The 19,144-nt window shown below is 47.9% G+C and overlaps 1 protein-coding gene across 1 annotated transcript in view; it reads right to left on the bottom strand.

The window, feature by feature from the left end:
• The window catches only part of LIMK2 (LIM domain kinase 2), a 52,858-nt gene extending 35,379 nt beyond the window's left edge, over positions 1 to 17,479 (bottom strand). The window contains exons 1-2 of the mRNA XM_043436092.1: positions 17,327 to 17,479; positions 4,592 to 4,691 (exon numbers count right to left, since the gene is read on the bottom strand). Coding sequence (XP_043292027.1) covers positions 4,592 to 4,691; positions 17,327 to 17,342 — 116 coding nt within the window. The 5' untranslated portion in view covers positions 17,343 to 17,479. The remainder of the gene's footprint in view (positions 1 to 4,591; positions 4,692 to 17,326) is intronic.
• Positions 17,480 to 19,144: the final 1,665 nt, after the last annotated feature.

Consider the following 19,144-nt stretch of genomic DNA (forward strand, 5'->3'; position numbering starts at 1 on the left):
ATAAACTGGACAGACGGGTAAGCAGGCACCAAGGTCTTGAGTGGGTAAACGTGGCGGCAGCACCAACAGTACAGCAGCAGGGGGCAGGGTTGCTCCACTGCTCCCACACCCGGAGCCGAGCCGTTTAACAGCGCTTTCTGTTAACACTAGAGTTCGTGAAGCCTTTGAGGTCCTCCAATGTTATCTGATACCACCAGTAGTCTCTTTTCACCGTGACGTTATAGAAGAGGAAACCTAGCCTCAGGGAGGTTAAATGACTGCCCCTGTCAGGAACGCAAAGACTCTGGTAAGTGAGGAGGCAGGACACCTCGGTTTAGATCCCAGCTATGCCAGCTACTAGCTCTGTGACTGTGGGCAAGTAAGCTCCACTTCCCTTTATTTGTAAAATGGGTAAGACCAGCACCACCATTATTAGGGTACTGTGGGAATTAAATGAGATAATGTACGTAAAGTGCTTAGGACAGTGTCTGATGCAGACTGAGCACTCGATAAGTGATACCTGTTACTCTAATTATCAAGCTACTGAGCTTGTGTGGATGGGGGTGTGGGTGCTCTCAGCACCGCGGAAAACCCTCTGTCGTCAGCCAGCCCATTACACCACAGTCTCGGTGGCTATGCCTGTGATTTCTTCACCAGCCTTTCCTGGAGTCAATTTAGAGGAAATGGTCTGCAGCTTGATGAGGTGACAACAGCTTTCTATCTGCAGCATCCCTTTCCCAGAGCTCTGCCTTTAGAAAACACTTCTCGAAAGAGAAAGATCTTCACGATCCTGAGGAAGAAGGCCCTGAAAGTTCGTAGGAACCTCATGGCGTTTCCCTCCGCAAATGATGTCAGATCAGGTCAAACAGCAGAGTTCTAGGTCAGGGCCATGAAGACCAACAGAGGCAGCTTTTCCCTCCTCCTTGGCCAAACGTCTCTGACAAGGGTGAAAAGGGCAGTCTTCAGAAAACCTGTCACCTGCTTTGCAAACATGCCAAGAGGCCAGGTCACCATTCACAGCTTCTTGTTTTACCCTCAGCTACAAACAATGAGTGCCAAAAAATGGATGCTTTCGAATTGTGGTGCTGGAAAAGACTCTTGAGAGTCCCTTGGACAGCAAGGACATGAAGCCAGTCAATCCTAAAGGAAATCAACCCTGAATATTCATTGAAAAGACCGAGGCTGAAGCTGAAGCTCCAATACACTGGCCACCTGATGGGAAGAGCTGACTCACTGGAAAAGACCCTGATGCTGGGAAAGATTGAGGGCAGGAGGAGAAGGGGGTAACAGAGGATGAGATGGTTGGATGGCATCACCGACTCAATGGACATGAGTTTGAACAACCTCTGGGAGACACTGAAGGACAGGGAAGCTTGGCTTGCCATAATCCACGGGGTCAGAGAGTTAGACACAGCATATCGACTAAACAACAACAACAAACAATGTGTGGCCCAGATGCTTTCCTCCCCACCAAGAGGGGGCCAGTTTTCCAGAAAGCTTCAGAGAGAAGGGCGCCAGCTCTAGAACCAACAGCACTGCTTATGGAGAAGAAAGGTCGGAGCAACTTAAGAGTCCAAATGGGCCCACTGCAAAGGCTGAGGAGAGGAAGCGGGAGGGGCGGTCACCAAGCATCCAGAGACCACAGGGATCCTGGCCAGGCGCCCACCGGCACCAGCACAATTCCGGACTTCCAGGAGGTTTGTCAGCTGGCCTCCACCGTACAGCCCTGGTTCCCAGCCTCAAGTGGTTTCCTATTGTCCGGGGAACCTGAGAATCTGGCGGAAGGCCCTATCAGAGGCAAGATTACGGATGTGGCTGCAGACAGGGGATGGGCTGGTGTAAGAAGGCCAGGGGAGGAGTTTCGGCTAAACTCCAGCAATTTCTCCATTCAATATCCAGCCCCACCCTGTGACTAGGAAAACAAAGGTGTGGGGGAAGGGGAGAAGAAAAGTCATTTCCTTTATTGTAACTGGAGCCCAGCTGGGTTGGGAGTCAGAAAGAATGGATTCCTTTGGGTAGCTTGAAGGGAGGGTCCTGCTTCTAGCAGACTAGACCCTGGCCCCTCTGAACCCACACTCTGAAATCAGATCAGTTGGGGTGGAAGAGACCTTTTAAGACCGTTCAGGTTGAGGCCTTGTGCTCCTCATAACCAAGGTCACTTCCAGAGTCAGAGAGAAAATGCAGTCCTTCCAAGCCCTGAAGATATTCGTCCAATTCGGGGCAAAGTCAAATTAGCAAGAACGAAGCAGTCAATCCTAAAGGAAATCAACCCTGAATATTCACTGGATGGACTGAGGCTGAAGCTCTAATACTTTGGCCCCCTGATGTGAAGAGCCGACTCATTGGAAAAGACCCTGATGCAGGGAAAGACTGAAGGTGGGAGGAGAAGAGGGGCAAGAGAGGATGAGATGGCTGGATGGCATCACCGACTGAACGGACATGAGTTTGCGCAAACTCCAGAAGGCAACGGAGGACAGGGAAGGCTGGCGTGCTGCAGTCCAGGGGGTCACAAAGAGTCGGATATGACTGAGCGACTGAACAGCAACAACACATTGACTCCAGAGCAGCCAGTCTCCCCAGGGCAAACCGCCAGGCTCCGTCTGAGGGTCCCACGCCATCCAGTCTCCATGGGAAAGCTCAGGAGGCAGGAGACATGACCCGTCAGTACAGCAAGATCAGAAAGACTCTGTCTGTGAGGCAAAGCTGCAAATGGGAGACTGAACTGAAATACTCTGCTTCCCCCAAAGGCATGACATTGGTTTAACTGTGCCAGGGTGGTTCAAAGTTAAAATACTCATGTGTGCGTAGGGGAATATAGACACACACTCAATATAACACTTAATGACAACTACTGATTATTTGTGGTTTTCTATGTGTCAGGTGCTATGCCAGGGACTTTTACGGGCCATCACATTTAGTCCTCCTGAACAACCTTGTGAGACGAGAACTGTCCTTCACCATTTTACAGACGAGGTGCCTGGAGCTCAGGGGAGTCGCTGACGGCCCGTTAATAAACCGCAGAGCCAGGACCGGAACAGTCTCCTCACAGCCTGTGCTCTGCCCCCAGGACAACGTGCCTTACCTCCTTAGGAGCACGTACTTGTATCTGTCTCTCACACACACAGTGCACGCGAACAAGCTAGCATCCCACCAGACCTACTAGTGACCCAAGACTGCAGTTCTAGAGCCAGCTCATTTCATCCACGGCCTGTCCATGTAATTTTTGTCTTTCTGGTTTCAGGCCTCGAGTCTGTGATATAAAGTGGCTGTATCATTCAGGAAGTGGTGCTTCTAGTTATAGGAGAATCCAGCAATTCTCCTATAGCTTTTCTAGCCATTCTTGCTTATTTTGGATAGAAGATATCCATACAAATAGGAAAATGGCAGGAACAAACACGACCATGTGGGTCAGAGGCAGAGGAGAGTTCCAGCCTGGGAACTCACAGGGCTCTGATGTTGCTGGTTTAGCTGAGCTGTAAAATGAAAGGGCAGCCAGAGGCCCCTGCAGCTCTGACACTCTGCTCCTATCTTACCAAAGAAGCAAAACAGAAGTAGAATCAACTTCCCCGGGGATAAGAGGAGTAACCAAGGCAATCAGATGCACAGCGAAGACTGGCGAGCTCTGAGTTAGAGCTGAAAGGGCAGGAAAGTGCTCCAACTCCTCCAGAGGCCAGAGCCCTCCAGGCCAACCCCTCACATAGTTCCCTGGGTGGAGGCAAGTGCTCAAAGGTCAATTGAATAACTTGCTATCAGCACAGTGGGCGCTTTGCTGTGTGTGGGAGCTGGAATTTATAGCACGTGCTGCCCGTCTGCACTCTGTCTCATTCTCCATCACGAGCACAGCGCTGCTGCTTCAGACCACGAGGGCCACAAATGCCCACCCAGCCTCCCGGTGAAGAATGACTGCGGGCCAGGTGCTGGGCTCTGTATTATACAAAGACAAGCTCTTGCTTTCGAGGATTCCAGCTATTCAGTGGGAACCTACCAAGGGCTGGACCACTGGCATATTTGACTTCATTAGATCTCAACAAGTCTGTGAGAGAGATGATTAACATCTGTATTTTCCTGATGAGGAAACTGAGTCTCAGAGAGCAGGAACAGATCTGACATTAAAGGCTGTGCCGTTTCCAAAAAACCAAGCTGCCTCCAAACAATCATCTAAGAGCCACTGATATAACAGAGTGAATAACAAAAAGCAGGAAGCTAGGGAGGCATCCTGGGGCGAAGAAGAGCCGGCTCTGCCAACAGCCCTCAAGGCACCTGTGTAATCGGAAGTGCAGGGGTCGGAAAGCCGCGTGTTCTCGTTCTCAGTCTCCTCATCTGGCAGGTGAGGGTGCCGGGACACCCTGAAAAGGGCTCCTCCCATCCCCAAACCTCCCACCCCTGGCCTACCTGGCCTGCGTGCCATTCTTCCAGTTCCATCTGGCGTCAGGGGGCCCCACCTGACCTCTGCTCATGTGCACTTCCTGGGCACCTTCCTCTCTGCCCCTTGAACACCACCCCTCAATATGGAAACTCTCAAGTCAGAAGCTTGTTCTGTATATTCCAGAGGATGAAGGCCAGTGCCTGGCCCACAGTGTATTGGTGAAGACAGGCAAATGGACTCACTTACCGGAAGCAGGAGGTGTGCCAGGCTTCGCTGACGGTCCTGTACAACCTCTGGTTGGGAGCAACGTGGTCTCCACAGCCCTGACACCTCCAGGCATCTTCACCTGCACACAGAACCGAGGGGTTCAGAGGCTGAAGAAGCAGGGAGTATGGGGGCAGGACCCCTACCTTCTAGAAGAATACGGAGTTAACAGACTCTGGTGTTGGAAGGGCCGAGTGACGCTCTGCTACATGCACAGTTCCCTCCCCCACAAGGTCCCTGCTGAGCAATCATTCAGCTGCTCATCTCCCCAGGGGCAGGGACTCCATGGCCTCAAAGGTAGTGTCGTTCCACTTTTTAAAAAATGGTTCTGGCACTTCCCTGGTGGTACAGTGCATAGGAATGCGCCTGCCAATGCACGGGGCCCGGGTTCGATCTCTGGTCCAGGAAGATTCCAACGAAGCCCTTGTGCCACAACTACTGAGCCCCTGTGTTCTGACTACTGTGTGCCTGGAGCCTGTGCTCCCAAGAGTAGCCCCTGCTCGCTGCGACTAGAGAAAGTCTAAGTGCAGCAACAAAAGACCTGAGGCAACCAATAAATAAGTATTTTAAAAGCCGGTTCTGGTTGTTCCTTTTTTTTAAATGAAACAAAACCTGCCTTTTCCTTCCTTTCAGCCCATACTTACAGTCCTGAGTACAAGAAATGAACAAGTCTCTTTCTTTTCAGGTCGACCTTTCCTACAACTGTCCCTAGCCAGCACCCAGAAAGGTCTACTCTCTAGGTTACACATGTTGTACTCTCTAGGTTACACACACATCCTTCTCCTCAAATGCCCTAGTTGTGCTGATTTCCCATCACTTCGTCCAGGAGCTCATTCATTCAGTCAGCATCATGGGTATTTTCACTGGACCCATCGGTCTAAGCTCTACCCTGGAGGCTGCTGGATAAATCACCTTGCTCCTGGAAGAGGAAATGCGCTGGAAAAGAAACATTCTTCCATATTGTAATTTTTTTTTTTACTGAGATGTTATTTCACAGCAAAGTACTTAGTTCAGCGAAAGAAATTACCAGTACAGTACGAAAAGAACAAACATTTCATGAATGCCTCCGCCTTGCCAAGAACTGTGCTAGGTTCTTTCACAGACCCAATCTCAATTCTCAAAACGATACCATGAGACAGGTATTATATTCATTTAATGGTGAGGGAGCTGAAACTTGGGGCTGGGGGTGAAAGCTCAAGCAGCAGCGTCAGCATCCTAGCTCAGGTCTGGCCACTCTCAAGCCTGTGCTTTTTCTAGTTCCTGCTCATTCTGCTCAGGGGAGCCAGGAAAGTGTCTGCAGGGGAAGTGGAGCCTTGAAAGACGGGGAAAGTTTACTAAAGGCTGAAAAAGGATGGGGAAGGGCTGTGTGGGCTCAGAGATGAGTATGGGCCGTAGCACAGAGTCCGTCTATGTCCCTCCAAAAGGGATAGAACACAATGCTCCTGGTGTGATTCAGATGCTAACTTCGTGAAATAAAGTGGGCAGCTGAGATCAAGTTGTGGTACCTGACTCAGCCCTAGGAAACGGGACAGGGTTGTTACAAGACTCTGTTGTGTGCCTGTGTGTGCAGCTTTGTTCTCTTTGGGTAACTCCAGACTGCCACAGGCACAGTGACAGGCACCGGACCCTGGTTTACAGGCACAGGGGCCATGAATAGACAATGCACGGCTCCGTACACTTCAAGACTGCTTGGCGGCCTTCTGGGGCTGCCAGGGCACCGGCAGCTGTCCTCCCAGCACAGGGAAGAGTTGAACAAGCTGGCAGGTTTTAATGCCTCAGCCCACCCACTCCTCTCCTATGCACGCATCACCTCCTGGATCTAAACTTCTTAGACTTTCAAGGGGAAGAAGCCTTTGTGTTTTGAGGGTGGTAGTGCTCACACAGTGCACCAACAAGTTCACAAACTCTGAGGCAGAAAAGTCTGAGATACTCCCTCCAACCAGATTATGGGTGAAACAGTGGTTTAGTGAGAGGGGTTTTAGTGAACACAGACATCAAAATGAATCTTCCCAGTTCTGGAGGTACTGGCATAAAATGTTTTGAGAACTCTTACATGAAAGGCCTGTTAAGACTGCCGAGTCTCACCCCCAGCAAGTCCCGTTATTTTAAGCCACACCTGTTTCTTGCTTTAACTTTTTAACCCACAAGGAACAGGCTCTGAACTGACCACCCACTTACTCAACAATCTGTCTTGGCTCTGAGTGACCTCTGGCTGTTTGCAAAATTCAAGAAGAATCAGGACTTTCCACTATGAAGATATTCAAGCTAACTTGTTATGTCCATACCCTCCAGAGCCTGTGGTGCTCTCCAGTCTTGAGAAACTCAAAGCCATTAAACACACACTTAACACATGCTCTGCAGACATTGAAAGTGAAAGTGAAGTTGCTCAGTCGTGTCCGACTCTTTGCGACCCCACGGACTGTAGCCTACCAGGCTCCTCAGTCCATGGGATTTTCCAGACAAGAATACTGGAGTGGGTTGCCATTTCCTTCTCCAGGTTATCTTCCTGACCCAGGGATCAAACCCGGGTCGCCCGCATTGTAGGCAGACGCTTTACCGTCTGAGCTTTCCGTACTAGACATTAGAGGGGCAAAGATCAAGATCCCCACCTCAACTTCCTCCTCTCACATCCACCCGACTCCACCTTTGAAAAGTCTCCGTGTCCTTCAGCACGGCCACTCCCCCACCCTGAGGTCAGCCCTTTGGCTCCGTTTCCTGCTGTACTGCAGTCGTAGCTGACTCACCCAGATGCCCCAGTGTCTACAGAACTCAACTGCTGAGCACTGTGCTCTGGTCTGGACTCCACCCCATCACACCTCTCAGAAGACAGTCTCCACCACTCCCTGTTCCACTGCTCCTTCCAACTGCCGTTTAAAGAAGTTCAAGTCTTTCCCATTCAAAACAAATCTGGAGCCCGCTTTCTCCTCTAGCTACCACCCTTGCTTCTCCACTTTATAGCCACATGTATTAAAAGCTGTCTAATAGAAAATAAACTTATGGGACTTCCCTGGTGGTGCAGTGGATAAGACTCACCTGCCAATGCAGGGGACTGGGATTCGATCCCTGGTCCAGGAAGATCCCCACATGCCGTGGAGCAACTAAGCCCATGAGCCACAACTGAAGCCTGAGTGCCTAGAGCCCGAGCTCTGCAAGACAGAAGCCACTGCAATGAGAAGCCCATGCACTACAGCAGAGAGCAGCCCTCACTGGCCACAACCAGAGCAAGCCTGCACAACCGTAAATAAACAAACATGGATCAAGAACAAGTTAGTGCATCGTTTAAAAAAAAAAAGGGATTCCTTGGTGGCTCAGCTGGTAAAGAATCCGCCTGCAATGCAAGAGACCTGGGTTCAATCCCTGGGTTGGGAAGATCCCTGGGAGAAGGGAACGGTTACCCACTCCAGTATTCTGGCCTGGAGAATTCCATGGACTGTATAGTCCATGGGGTCGCAAAGAATCGGACATGACTGAGCGACTTTCACTTCACTTTCCCCTTCCCTGGCAGTCCAGTGGTTAAGACTTCACCTTCCAATGCAGGGGGTGTGGGTTTGATCCCTGGTCAGGAGCTAAATTCCCACATGCCTCAGAGCCAAAAAAACAAAACATAAAACACAAGCAATACTGTAACAAATTCAATTAAGACTTTAAAAAAAAAGAAAGAAAGAAAACAAATTTAAGTACCAAAGGGGAAAGGACAGGGAGGGATAAATTAGGAGTTTGGGATTAGCAGATATAAACTACTATATACAAAACAGATAAACAACAAGGTCCTACTGTAAACCATGGGGAAACATATTCAATATCCAGTAAAACCCAAAAACCAATACAACACTATAAGTCAACTATACTTCAACTTAAAAAGAAGCTGTCTACACATACTACACTGCCTTCATTTCCACACTTCCTATTTACCACACAATCCACTGCAATTTGACTTCCACCCCCACCATTTCTCTGAAACTGCCTCACCAAGATCAACAGTGACTGCTTACTGCTAAATTCAATGGACATGCTTCAGTCATTCTTTCAGCAAATATTTATTGCATGCCAACTATGTATCTAACTGTGCTCGGTCGGAAAAAAGCAGCACACAAGAAAGAGATTAAACATAGAGCATATATTAAACATTAACATAATTATTTTCATTATAATTGTGGCAAGTCATAGGAAGGAGATATCAAGTTTATATAACGGAGCAAATGGTGTTGGGTAGGGCACACAAGAACATATTCCCGAAGGAAGTAATTTCCAAGTTGAGCTCTAAAGGATGAAGAGAAATTAACCAGGCCCGAAAGAGGAAAGGATAACTGTGCAAGCTGGGATGGCAGGCAGATCTGTGCAAAGCTCCTAAGGCAGGAACACAAGCTCCTCACACACACTGCTGCTGCTAAGTTGCTTCAGTTGTGTCCGACTCTTCGCGAACCCATGGACGGCAGCCCACCAGGCTCCTCTGTCCATGGGATTTTCCAGGCAAGAGTACTGGAGTGGGGTGCCATTGCCTTTTCCTCACACACACTAAAGCTGGCTATTGTCAGCTCCTTGGCCTACTGCAATCCCTCAACAAACATTTATTGAAAGGAGGACTTCCCTGGTGGTACAGTGGTTAAGAAACTGCCTGCCAATGCAGAGAACATGGGTTAGATCCCTGGTCTGGGAAGATGCCACATGCTGTGGGGCAACTAAGCCCATGCACCACAACCACTGAAGTGTGTATGCTCCAGAGCCCATGTTCCACAACATGAGAAGCCAGAACACTGCAATAAAGAAGAGTCTCTGCTCACAGTAATGAAGATTCAGCCACAGCCAAAAATAAAGAAATAAATTAAAGAAGAAAAAGGAAGAAATGGCCCTCGACTAGGTGGCCCCAAAGAACCTTTAACACCCCTTACAAAGGAATGTTCTAGTCACATCTTGATCTATTTTTTATTCCTGTCACACACATTTATATTCCTGCATCCTAATGCTCACACCTCTAGTTACTCTGGGTGTTTAGGCTACTGTTTACCCACCTTTTCTGCCCCCTTCATCAGACGTCCATCTTCCCTTCATGGTCCCCTAAAGGTAGGAAGTGTTTGTTTCACTTTGTCAAATACCTGCTTAATACCTTTTGTTCTGTAATTTCAGTTCATGTTTCTGCCTCCTTCAGTACCGCCCTCTCTGCATCACTGCCTCCAGCTCTAAGGGGCAAAGATTATATCTTGATCATCTTCAGATCTCCAGGGCCTAGCCTAAAGGTGGGTGCCAAATGGATACTCCTTTATGTGGCAAATCCAACTGAAAAACTGGACCCAGCTGCCAGCTATAGAGGTAATTTCCAAAGATAAGCTCCAACAGTCAGCAGTGATGAGTCACCTGGAATGTATCCTTGGGACTAACTCCAGGTAAAGTCACATGAAGATGTCCTGGTCTGTCACACTGTAACTGACCTACGCAATTCCCTCAGCACCTTCAGCCTCCCAAGCCTGGACTTTCTTCAGAAAAATACTATTGGCCTTTTCCTCACGCTTACAGCCTTAAAAGTCAATGATTCTCCCTTACAACCTTCATTCTAGGAAAAGGAAGAGAAATGTAGTAATACAAAGTCTTGGAGATTTTGGTGAGGCCCAGTGAAAGACCAATCTAGAGTGCTGTCTGCCTTGGAAAGTCTTCCTCTAAGAAAAGACCTCATTGTACCAGGCTGTTCACCTCTCCCTTGACTGTGTTTACAGATCCTGTGTGCAGACTTAACAGTGCCTACTGACTGTCAAGAGTCTAGAAAAGGGAGCCTGGCTACGTAAATGCCCTTAGCAACTGAAGAATACAGAGCTCTTTTTAGGTGTTTAATAATCAAAAAACTATGCCTCCACAGATTAAGACTGAAGGCAGGAGGAGAAGGGGAGGACAGAGGATGAGATGGATGGATGGTATCACCAACTCAATGGACATGAGTTTGAGCAAGCTCCGGGAGTTGGTGATGGACAGGGAGGCCTGGCGTGCTGCAGTCCATGGGGTCGCAAAGTCGGACATGACTGAGCAACTGAATTGAACTGACTGATGCCTTCATGGTTATTACTGGGATTTCTTGCTTTTAAGAAGTGCTAAATGTGTGATGCAGACAAGGTGACAATTATAATAAATGGCTCATTAGGAAGTTTCTCACCTTCAGGATCTTTGGAAAAACAGTATAAAATATATTCAGCTTATACATGCTTCTCTCTCCCAACTTAATAATTGGTGATGTGACCCTCAAACAACCTGTGACTCTACTGGGGCAGGCACAAGGGTACCAGGATGGTAAGGCTAAAAATCATCTATTCAAACCTAACCCTTTCATTTTTCTGAAACATAAATGGGGTCAGAGGATAACTGAGTTGTCAAACCATGAGAAAGGCTCAAACCCAAGTTCTGAGACCACCACACCTGTTGCATTTTCATGACACTAGGCAGCCTCAAACAAGCTGAGACTTGCTCAAAACTACAGTTACTCTGTGGAAGGCTCAGCCTACCACCCCAACTCAGAGCCAGTGCATTTCCCATAAGACACTAACATTTACCTTAATCTTGATCTAAGAGTTGGGTTTCTGCAAACTAGTCCTTTTCTGACTTCAAAGTGGTGAGAAATTCCCAAGCACTGAGAGCTCATGAAACCATAAAGCCTGACCTGAACCAACATGTACAGATTCTATCCTTTCACTTGAGAAAAAAAATCTTTGGTGCTTCTCATGTTCCACTAGACAATGAGAACCAGGAACAAAACCCAGCCAATTCAGTGCAGCACAAAACAAGTATGGTGACTGCTGTGCCCCCTGGGAGTTGACAGGTCAGGTATAGAAATCTGATTTGTTCAGGGATAAAGCAGGAAGCCAAGGGGCAGGGCAGCAACTGGTAGGAAACAGCAAAGAGAAAAAATATCACATTTCAATGACGTGACTACCAACAAGACTAACAATAATGATTTATGTTCCAGTAGATACTCTTCTCTGCATACCAAAGGATTTTCCTCCTCACTAGCTTCCCAAATATACCAAAGGGAGTGTCTAAGGAAGAAAGACTGGATGATTTTTAAAGATGCTTATGGACTTTTCTGGACCTTAGATTCTTCATAAAAGGAGCGATCAGATTATTCCTACTGAGAGTCTATGACACCAAACCAGGGGCCTCTCATTTTTCAGGTCAAGGCACAGACACAGGAATCTCAGGTTTTTTTCTTGCTGTTGTTCCCTTCTGCCCTTCTTTAGTTTATTGGGAAACATTTGTAAGGGTTAAGCAGAAGAACTGGAATTAGACCTGGGTTTGAAACCTGACTCTGTGTCCTTGTGCAAATTATTTAACCTCTCAGATCCTGTGTCTTAAACTTTTTTCTAAGAAAGTAAACAAATAACTTTCTCCCCCAGTTCCTATCAGTTAGGATTTTAAATTGAAATATAGTTGATATACATTATGTTAGTTCCGGGTGTACTGTATAGTGATTTGATGTCTGTGTACATTATAAAATGATCACCACACTAACTTCAGTAACCACCTGTTTCTGTACAAACTTACTACAATGTTATTGACCATATTCCTTATGCTGTATATTACATCCCTGTGGCTTATTTTATAACTATTAGAGGTTTGTACCTCTTAATCCTCTTCACCTATTTCACCTCCCTTGTCTCTTAATCTTTAAAAAGAGGATAATATCATCCACCTTACAGCATTATTAAGAGAATTAAGAGAAATACATTACATGAAAATACCTCCCACAGTGCCTGGCACTTAGTTGGCAACTGAATTGTGAGTAGCTTTCCTTCCTTCTTTCCTGCATACCTAGGCAGTTGGCTCGGGAAAAGTTTGAGCTATTAAACACACTAGCCTCAGGACTTCCCTGGCGGTCCAGTGGTTAAGACTCCGCATTTCCACTGCAGGGGACACAGGTTCAATTCCTGGTGGGAGAACCAAGATCCTGTATGCCATGAAGCCAAAAACAAAAAACAACAACAAAAAAACCACTGGCCTCTAAAATCTGAAGGTGAGGTTTTCAAAACAAATTCAGCAAATGTTTTCTATGTGCCCACATGCAAGACATAAAGTAGGCCACAAACTTCTGGGGCCCTTCATGAGTGTAAGGGGCAAGGATATGTACAAAAATAACATACCTCAAAGAGGGACAAACCAGGTGCTGGGGGCAGGGCAAGCTTGGTAGAGAAGTAAGATATTTGGTAGAGACACAAACTAGACAGGTGATTCCTGCAGCTTTGGGGCACTCAGGTTCTCACTTCCAACAAGTTTACTTAGCTGTGAATGAGTGGGCATTTTCTGATCTGTGGGAAGGGCTACAAATTGGTGAATCTGGTTAACCAATCACACACTCTTGGATGGTCATTCTCAACCCATTGTCAATGGCAGGGAAGAACTACTTTGAGTCCTTATTATGTGTCAGGCAGTGTTCTAAGCACTATGCAAGCAAGAACTAAACGAACATGGTTGGAAAAATCCCCTGGAGGAGGAAATGGCAACCCACTCCAGTATTCTTGCCTGGAGAATTCCACGGACAGAGGAGTGTGGCGGGATATAGTCCATGGGGTCTCAAAGAGTTGGACACGACTTGAGTCACTAAAAACTAAAAATCAAAAATAAGGATTCTATGAAATAAGGACTAGTATTGTTTCTATTTTACTGAAAAAGAAACGGAAATGGTCCATTAGCAAGTGTTAGAGCTGGAATTAGACCACAAGGTTTGCTAGCTCCAAAGTCTGTGTCTTTAACTACATTCTAGACTTTCTTTCCTGGAAAAATAAATCATGGCTAGAAAGATCTGACCAAACAGAATCCAGGTTGGATGTTCAAGGTTTATTTTAATAGAATCAAGCAATGGTTTCATGTTTAGCTACTGTTGGATGTGAATGAATAGGTAACAGAGTCTAATTCTTGCTACTGTATAAAGAAAGGTCAAAAATGGGAAAGAACAGACTTGTAAGAGACTTGTCCAGTTCCCCGTGCTCTCACTGAAACACCAAAGTGATACCTGGGGGTGGATCCCACCCCTCCCTAGTATGCCTGAGCCTGAGCTCCTTGCCTCAGTTTGCACTCATCAGAAGCCAGCCCTGGACTAGAAACCAGCCCAGCCTCCAGAAAAGGCAGAAAACCCACCAGGAATGTGGAAAGCCTAACAGTTGGGTTTCTATTCTATGATGGGTTTCTATTCAGCTTTAAAACCTTGTGGTCTTCTTAGACCCTACCTTGCTCCCTCCATCCCATATCCAGGGCCATTCGTATCACCCTGCCCTGACCATGACAAAAGGCATTTCCTCTGGTTGGTGCCTCCTTCCCCATTCCTATCACGAACAAGCTCAGCTCAGGGCCCAAAGTACCCTAATCCAGACTGGTGCTCTTCCTCACCCTTGTCCAATCCATCGTGCCCACCAGAAACAGATTGATAGTCTAAACATAAAATACCCACATCATGCCACAAAACCTACAGTCTCTACTGCAGACCAGAAAATTCTACAAGCCTGGCATTAAACCCTCCACAGTCTAGCTTCACGCACCTTCTCAGCCTTACATTCCACTTCCTACGGCTCCCACACCTTCCAATCTTTGTCTCCACCGTACATATCAAGTCACCACCCCTTGTGAAGATCTTGAAACTCACCAGCCTTTGCAATTGTACTCCCACAGTTTCTCCCTTACCAGGATATCAACCCGCTAAATTCCATCCCCCTTTCTTTAACCTACCTAAGATTTCTCAAATCTTACCCTCAAGTATTCCCCGAACAAATCCGGTAGCCACTCTGGACACCGTGCTGTTCTTCAAACACGCCAAGCACATACCTGGCTCAGGGTCTTTGCTCATTTTCTTGTATTCCCTGTCTAAAATCTTCTTCCCCCAGATACGCTTCATTTCTCTGCTCAGATGGCATTAACCACAGGGGTTCCCGTGACCTCCCATTGCACCTATGCCCTCATCATACTTCATTTCTCTTCAGAGCATTTACCCCTGACATATGATATTCATATATTTACTTAGTGTCTATCTCTCACCACCAGAACACACACTTCACAAGGGAAGGGATTTGATCTATCTTGCTCTGTGCTGAATCCCCCAGGCCTAGAAGTGTTTGGTATACAATAGGAATTTAATATAAATTTGTGGGATGAATGAATGAATAAAGTTCTCCTTCACCTTTGAAATTCCCTAGTGTTATCACTTGAAAGCTTCCCTGGTGGCTCAGATGATAAAAGAATCTGCCTCCAATGTAGGAGATGCAGGTTCCATCTCTGGGTCAGAAAGATCCCCTGGAGAAGGGAATGGCTACTCACTCCAGTATTCTTGCTGGGAAATCCCATGGACAGAGGAGCCTAGAAGGCTACAGTCCATGGGGTCACAAAGAGTTGGACATGACTGAGTGACTAATACACACACACAAAATGTTATCACCTACAGGACTCATAATAGCTTGCCTTGATTTGTTTATTTTTTCCTTAATTACTCTAAATAGTGAATTTCTCAAAGGCACAAACCACATATTATTCATTTCCACAAATATTTACTAAGGGTCTACTGTGTGCCAGACCCTGTACACCTCAAGGACTTTGGGCTATTGGAAAGAGCACTGGACAGGTCAAAGGTTAGTCCTGGATCTACCACTAGTTGAGTGACCCTAGACAAATCCATCTTTCTCCCTGGGTCTCAGTTTCTTTACATGTAAAATGAGGAGGGTTGCATTATCTCTAGCATCTGTTAACACTTGGACCCAGCTCAGTGCCTTAGACATCACAGGTACTTAGCAAATATTTGATTTCTTTGTTGCTGATTCTCCTGTTACACAGGAATCTGAGTTGTCTTGGAACACAGTTCAGACATAACAAGTAAAAGTTTAAGTCCCACTTCCTTCTCTGACTCCATGGGCAACTTCATTCTAGTGTTTGTGATATAGAGAGGATGATGCACCAAATTTGAAGCTGGAAAATATGAATTCTGACCACTGCCATTTACTTGGCTTTGGAAACTTGAATAAGCAATTTCTGAACCTTAGTCTCCTCTTCCATAAAACAGCCATATTGACCTTCTCATAGCTCTTCAAAGGCACCACATGCCTTCCTGCCTCGGGGCCTTTTTATGTTCCCTCTGCGTGGAAAGTTCTTTGCCCTTTCTTAGCTGGACTAACTTCTACTTATCTTCAGGGCTCAGTATAAACTTGCTTTTTAAAGGAATGTATTCCCTATCCACTCCCCTTGCCCCTGGTGCAATCTTACTGCAATTATCTCAATTGCTCACCTCAGTTATTATGGCATTTATCTCAATTGTCACCTCATTTATTTACTGTTCATCTCTAGGAGTGTAAGCACCACAAAGGTAAGAACTGTGTCTGTTTTGTTTATCTTTATATTTCTCAGCACTTGGCTAAGTGCGTGGTCCAGAAGTATCCAATAAATATTTTTATGGAAGAATGTACAAACTAATGCATCCAGAGGCACTAATACCTCCAGACAGCTTTTCGGTTCCTTCAGAGAAAGAGCCAATAAACATTACTGCACTATAAGATCTTTCCCAAGTTTCTGAGAATCAAGGTTCAAGACAGGGAACTGACATTACCTAGAGGTTAGAAAAAAAAAATTAGAAATCATTTGAGATAAAGAAACTCTGAAAGCTAAAAAAAAAAAAAAAAGTAAAACAGGAAGGGACAGGCAGCATGTCTACCCCTAGCCCTCTTTCTCCAGTAAGCCTATTATCAAGAATAAGGAGAAAATGCCATGCTCCCATGGTGAGGAAGTGACCCATTGGTGGCCTGCTCCTTGTATTCAGGATGGAGGAAGTGACTGTCCACAGGCTGAAAGCCAGGAAGCGGGGGCAGATATCCAGGACAGTCTCCCTCCTCCACTATTCCCTCCTGCCAGCTCTAGAAAGCTTCTGGATGCTGACCCTGGTCGACCTAGAGGCTGGGCCACCCACACAGGTGGCTGGGAAACAGTAAGGTCCTGGTGCTGGGGGACCGACAAGGAGGGCAGGAAGCTGCACGGTGGTGTGAGGTGATGGGGAGGGGACTGCAGGCCTCACCAACCTAACCCTGAAGCTACCCTTCACCCTTGGATACTTCCTTTTAGGAGGTGTTGGCCCACATTCCTCTCTGCTCTCAGAGGGGCCCTCACGGGGGGCGGGGGGGGGGGGAGCCTACTTGCCCCAGAAAGATGCACTCTCTCCCTACCCTCAATCGCTGCCTAAACCCCCAAGGAGCCCACACTGCTTACTTCCTGCAAAGAACCCCAACCCCCCGAGACCGACTGCAACATACCCGCCAGAGAACTTGGATCCCACGGGGAAAGCCATACTCTCCGCAATTTTCCACAGAAAACCCATTACCCGGGGCAACTCTCCATTCCCTCCTGGCCCAAACTCTGAGGTTCCCGTACTCTCCGTGTTCTCTCAAACCCCTCACTGCAAGGAAACCCGGGCTCCTCAGCTTCCACAGTTTTAATTTAGGGACTTGCAGCCGCCAGGGCCACAGAAAAAGATGCTCCCCGGCATTCCCCCGCTCAGGGACCTCAGCTCGCGGGAAACCGACCCTCTCCGCTAGCCCCCCGCTTCTCGCGAGCTCTCTTCCCCGCCCCCCACAACCTCCGAGTCTTCGGGGAGCGCTGAGCTCACTCACCAAACTACCCCTCTGAGGAGCGGGGACCACACAGAAACCCCCGAGAGGTCGCCAGCTCCCCTCAGGCGCTCCGAGCCCAGAACAGGACGGCGCGGCCCTTTCTTACCCGCCGGCGCCGCCATGGTCCCGGAGGCGCGGAGATGAGGAGGAAGAGACCGCTGCCACACCAGCTCCGCGAAGCTCCCGCCGCCGCCTCAGGCGCGGGAGGACCTCAGCCCCGGGCGCGAGCGGGTTACGCCGCCTACGGCGCCCGGGGAGGACCAAACCCGCACCTGGCACGGGGGCCCGCCCGCCGACGCCCCGCCCAGCGGAGGCCAGGCCCCGCCCCCTTGCCTCGGGCTCTGTGGCGGCCCTAGCGCCCCCTAGCGCTAGAGGCGCCCGCCTTGGGTGCCCGAATTGGTGAGGGTGATTCTGAGCAGGCCCGAGATCTCAACTCAGAGGACCCTCTACCCATTTTAGGGACGAAGAAAACAGAGGGCTAGAGGGTAAAGTCTGACTACCTCAAAATGAGCTGAGCTGGAATGGTAACACAGGCTCTTAATCTCCAGTTCAAAGCTCTTTTCAATAGAGTGTTTGGAATCAAGAATATGAATCTGGAGAAACCATGTTTACCCCTCAAATAGCTTTGGGGAGGGTGGTGGAGGGTGAGCTTTTCTTAGAAGTTTACGGCTCAGAGAAGTCACTTGTCTGTGCCACTAGAAGCAAGCTCACACTCGGTGGCAGATCCTTAGCAGGCCAAGTGTGTATATAAATGACTCCCGAACACCAGACCTTCCAATGGAAATATACCTGTGGTCTGGATTTACCCTTTTCGGACTCCTCTTTGTAGAGAAGAGCCCTGGACCAGGATTTAGGACAGCAGACAGGTTTCTGGCAGCCACTACCTGGCTGATGGCCTTGAGAACCACTTCCCTCGCTGGATTTGGTTCCCTGTGTGATGAAGGGTTGACCACATCGGCTGGTCCCTGAGGTCCTTCCTGTCTGATTCTCTTGTGCTGGGTCTTTCCTTAGATCAGATTTAGGTCATGAGAAAGTGTACAAATGACCAGGAAGAGACAGGAAGGGGGCCCAAGGAAATGAATCAGGACACTCCCACCAAGGACAAAGTTCAACCCAGCCGACTCCAGTCCCAGCAAAGGTGAGCACAGTTCTCCTGCCCTGACCATGTAGTCCAAACCAGATGCAAGTCAGATGGGCCCCTGACGTCCTGAGTGTGAAGAAAGTGCTGAGGGGCAGTAGGGGAGATGCGCCTAACTTCTGTTAGTTCCTGGGAACCCTCTTCAGCAGCTGCCTTTAGTGTCTGAGGAAATCTCTGCTCTGATATACTAAAGACGAAACTCTGTGTTGAGTTAAAGTGATGGGGATCCAGGGAACTCTCCTGACAAGCCACCTCAAGGCTAGACAAAAGGCGCGGGACTTTTATTTGTTCTGCACATGGAAGAGATTACACTGTATTTTCCCAGACACCCAGGCACTGGCAGCCTTGGAATCAAGATCCCTGGGAGGCTTTCCCTCTCCCTCTGCCCCACAGCAAGGTACCCAGGTCTGTTTAATCTCCTTCCTCACTCTCTCTCACTTCTTTCCCATCTCCAGCCTCATGGTCTTCACCCACTGGGCATGAGGGGATAAACAACTCCCCCAAGTTGCCCCCTGGGAAGTTGAGGGAACTCTGAGAAACGCAAGTTAAATGTAAAGGGAGAGAGCAACCGTCTATAGAAATGATATAACCCAGAGAAAGCTTTTCAACATGGACATAAAGAACATTTCAGAAGCACTTATGAACTCAAAGGGAGTTCTGGAGGGCAGAAAAAGCCTGTGTGTGCAGGGAGAAGGCCCCCTGCGTTTCTGGTATCAAGTCAGCTGTCCAGTTTGACTACATGACCACGGCTTGGTCAGTCCTTGAGGCCAGATACTGCTGACTGAC

Source organism: Cervus canadensis, chromosome 1 (assembly GCF_019320065.1).
Source record: "Cervus canadensis isolate Bull #8, Minnesota chromosome 1, ASM1932006v1, whole genome shotgun sequence".
NCBI lineage: Eukaryota > Metazoa > Chordata > Mammalia > Artiodactyla > Cervidae > Cervus > Cervus canadensis.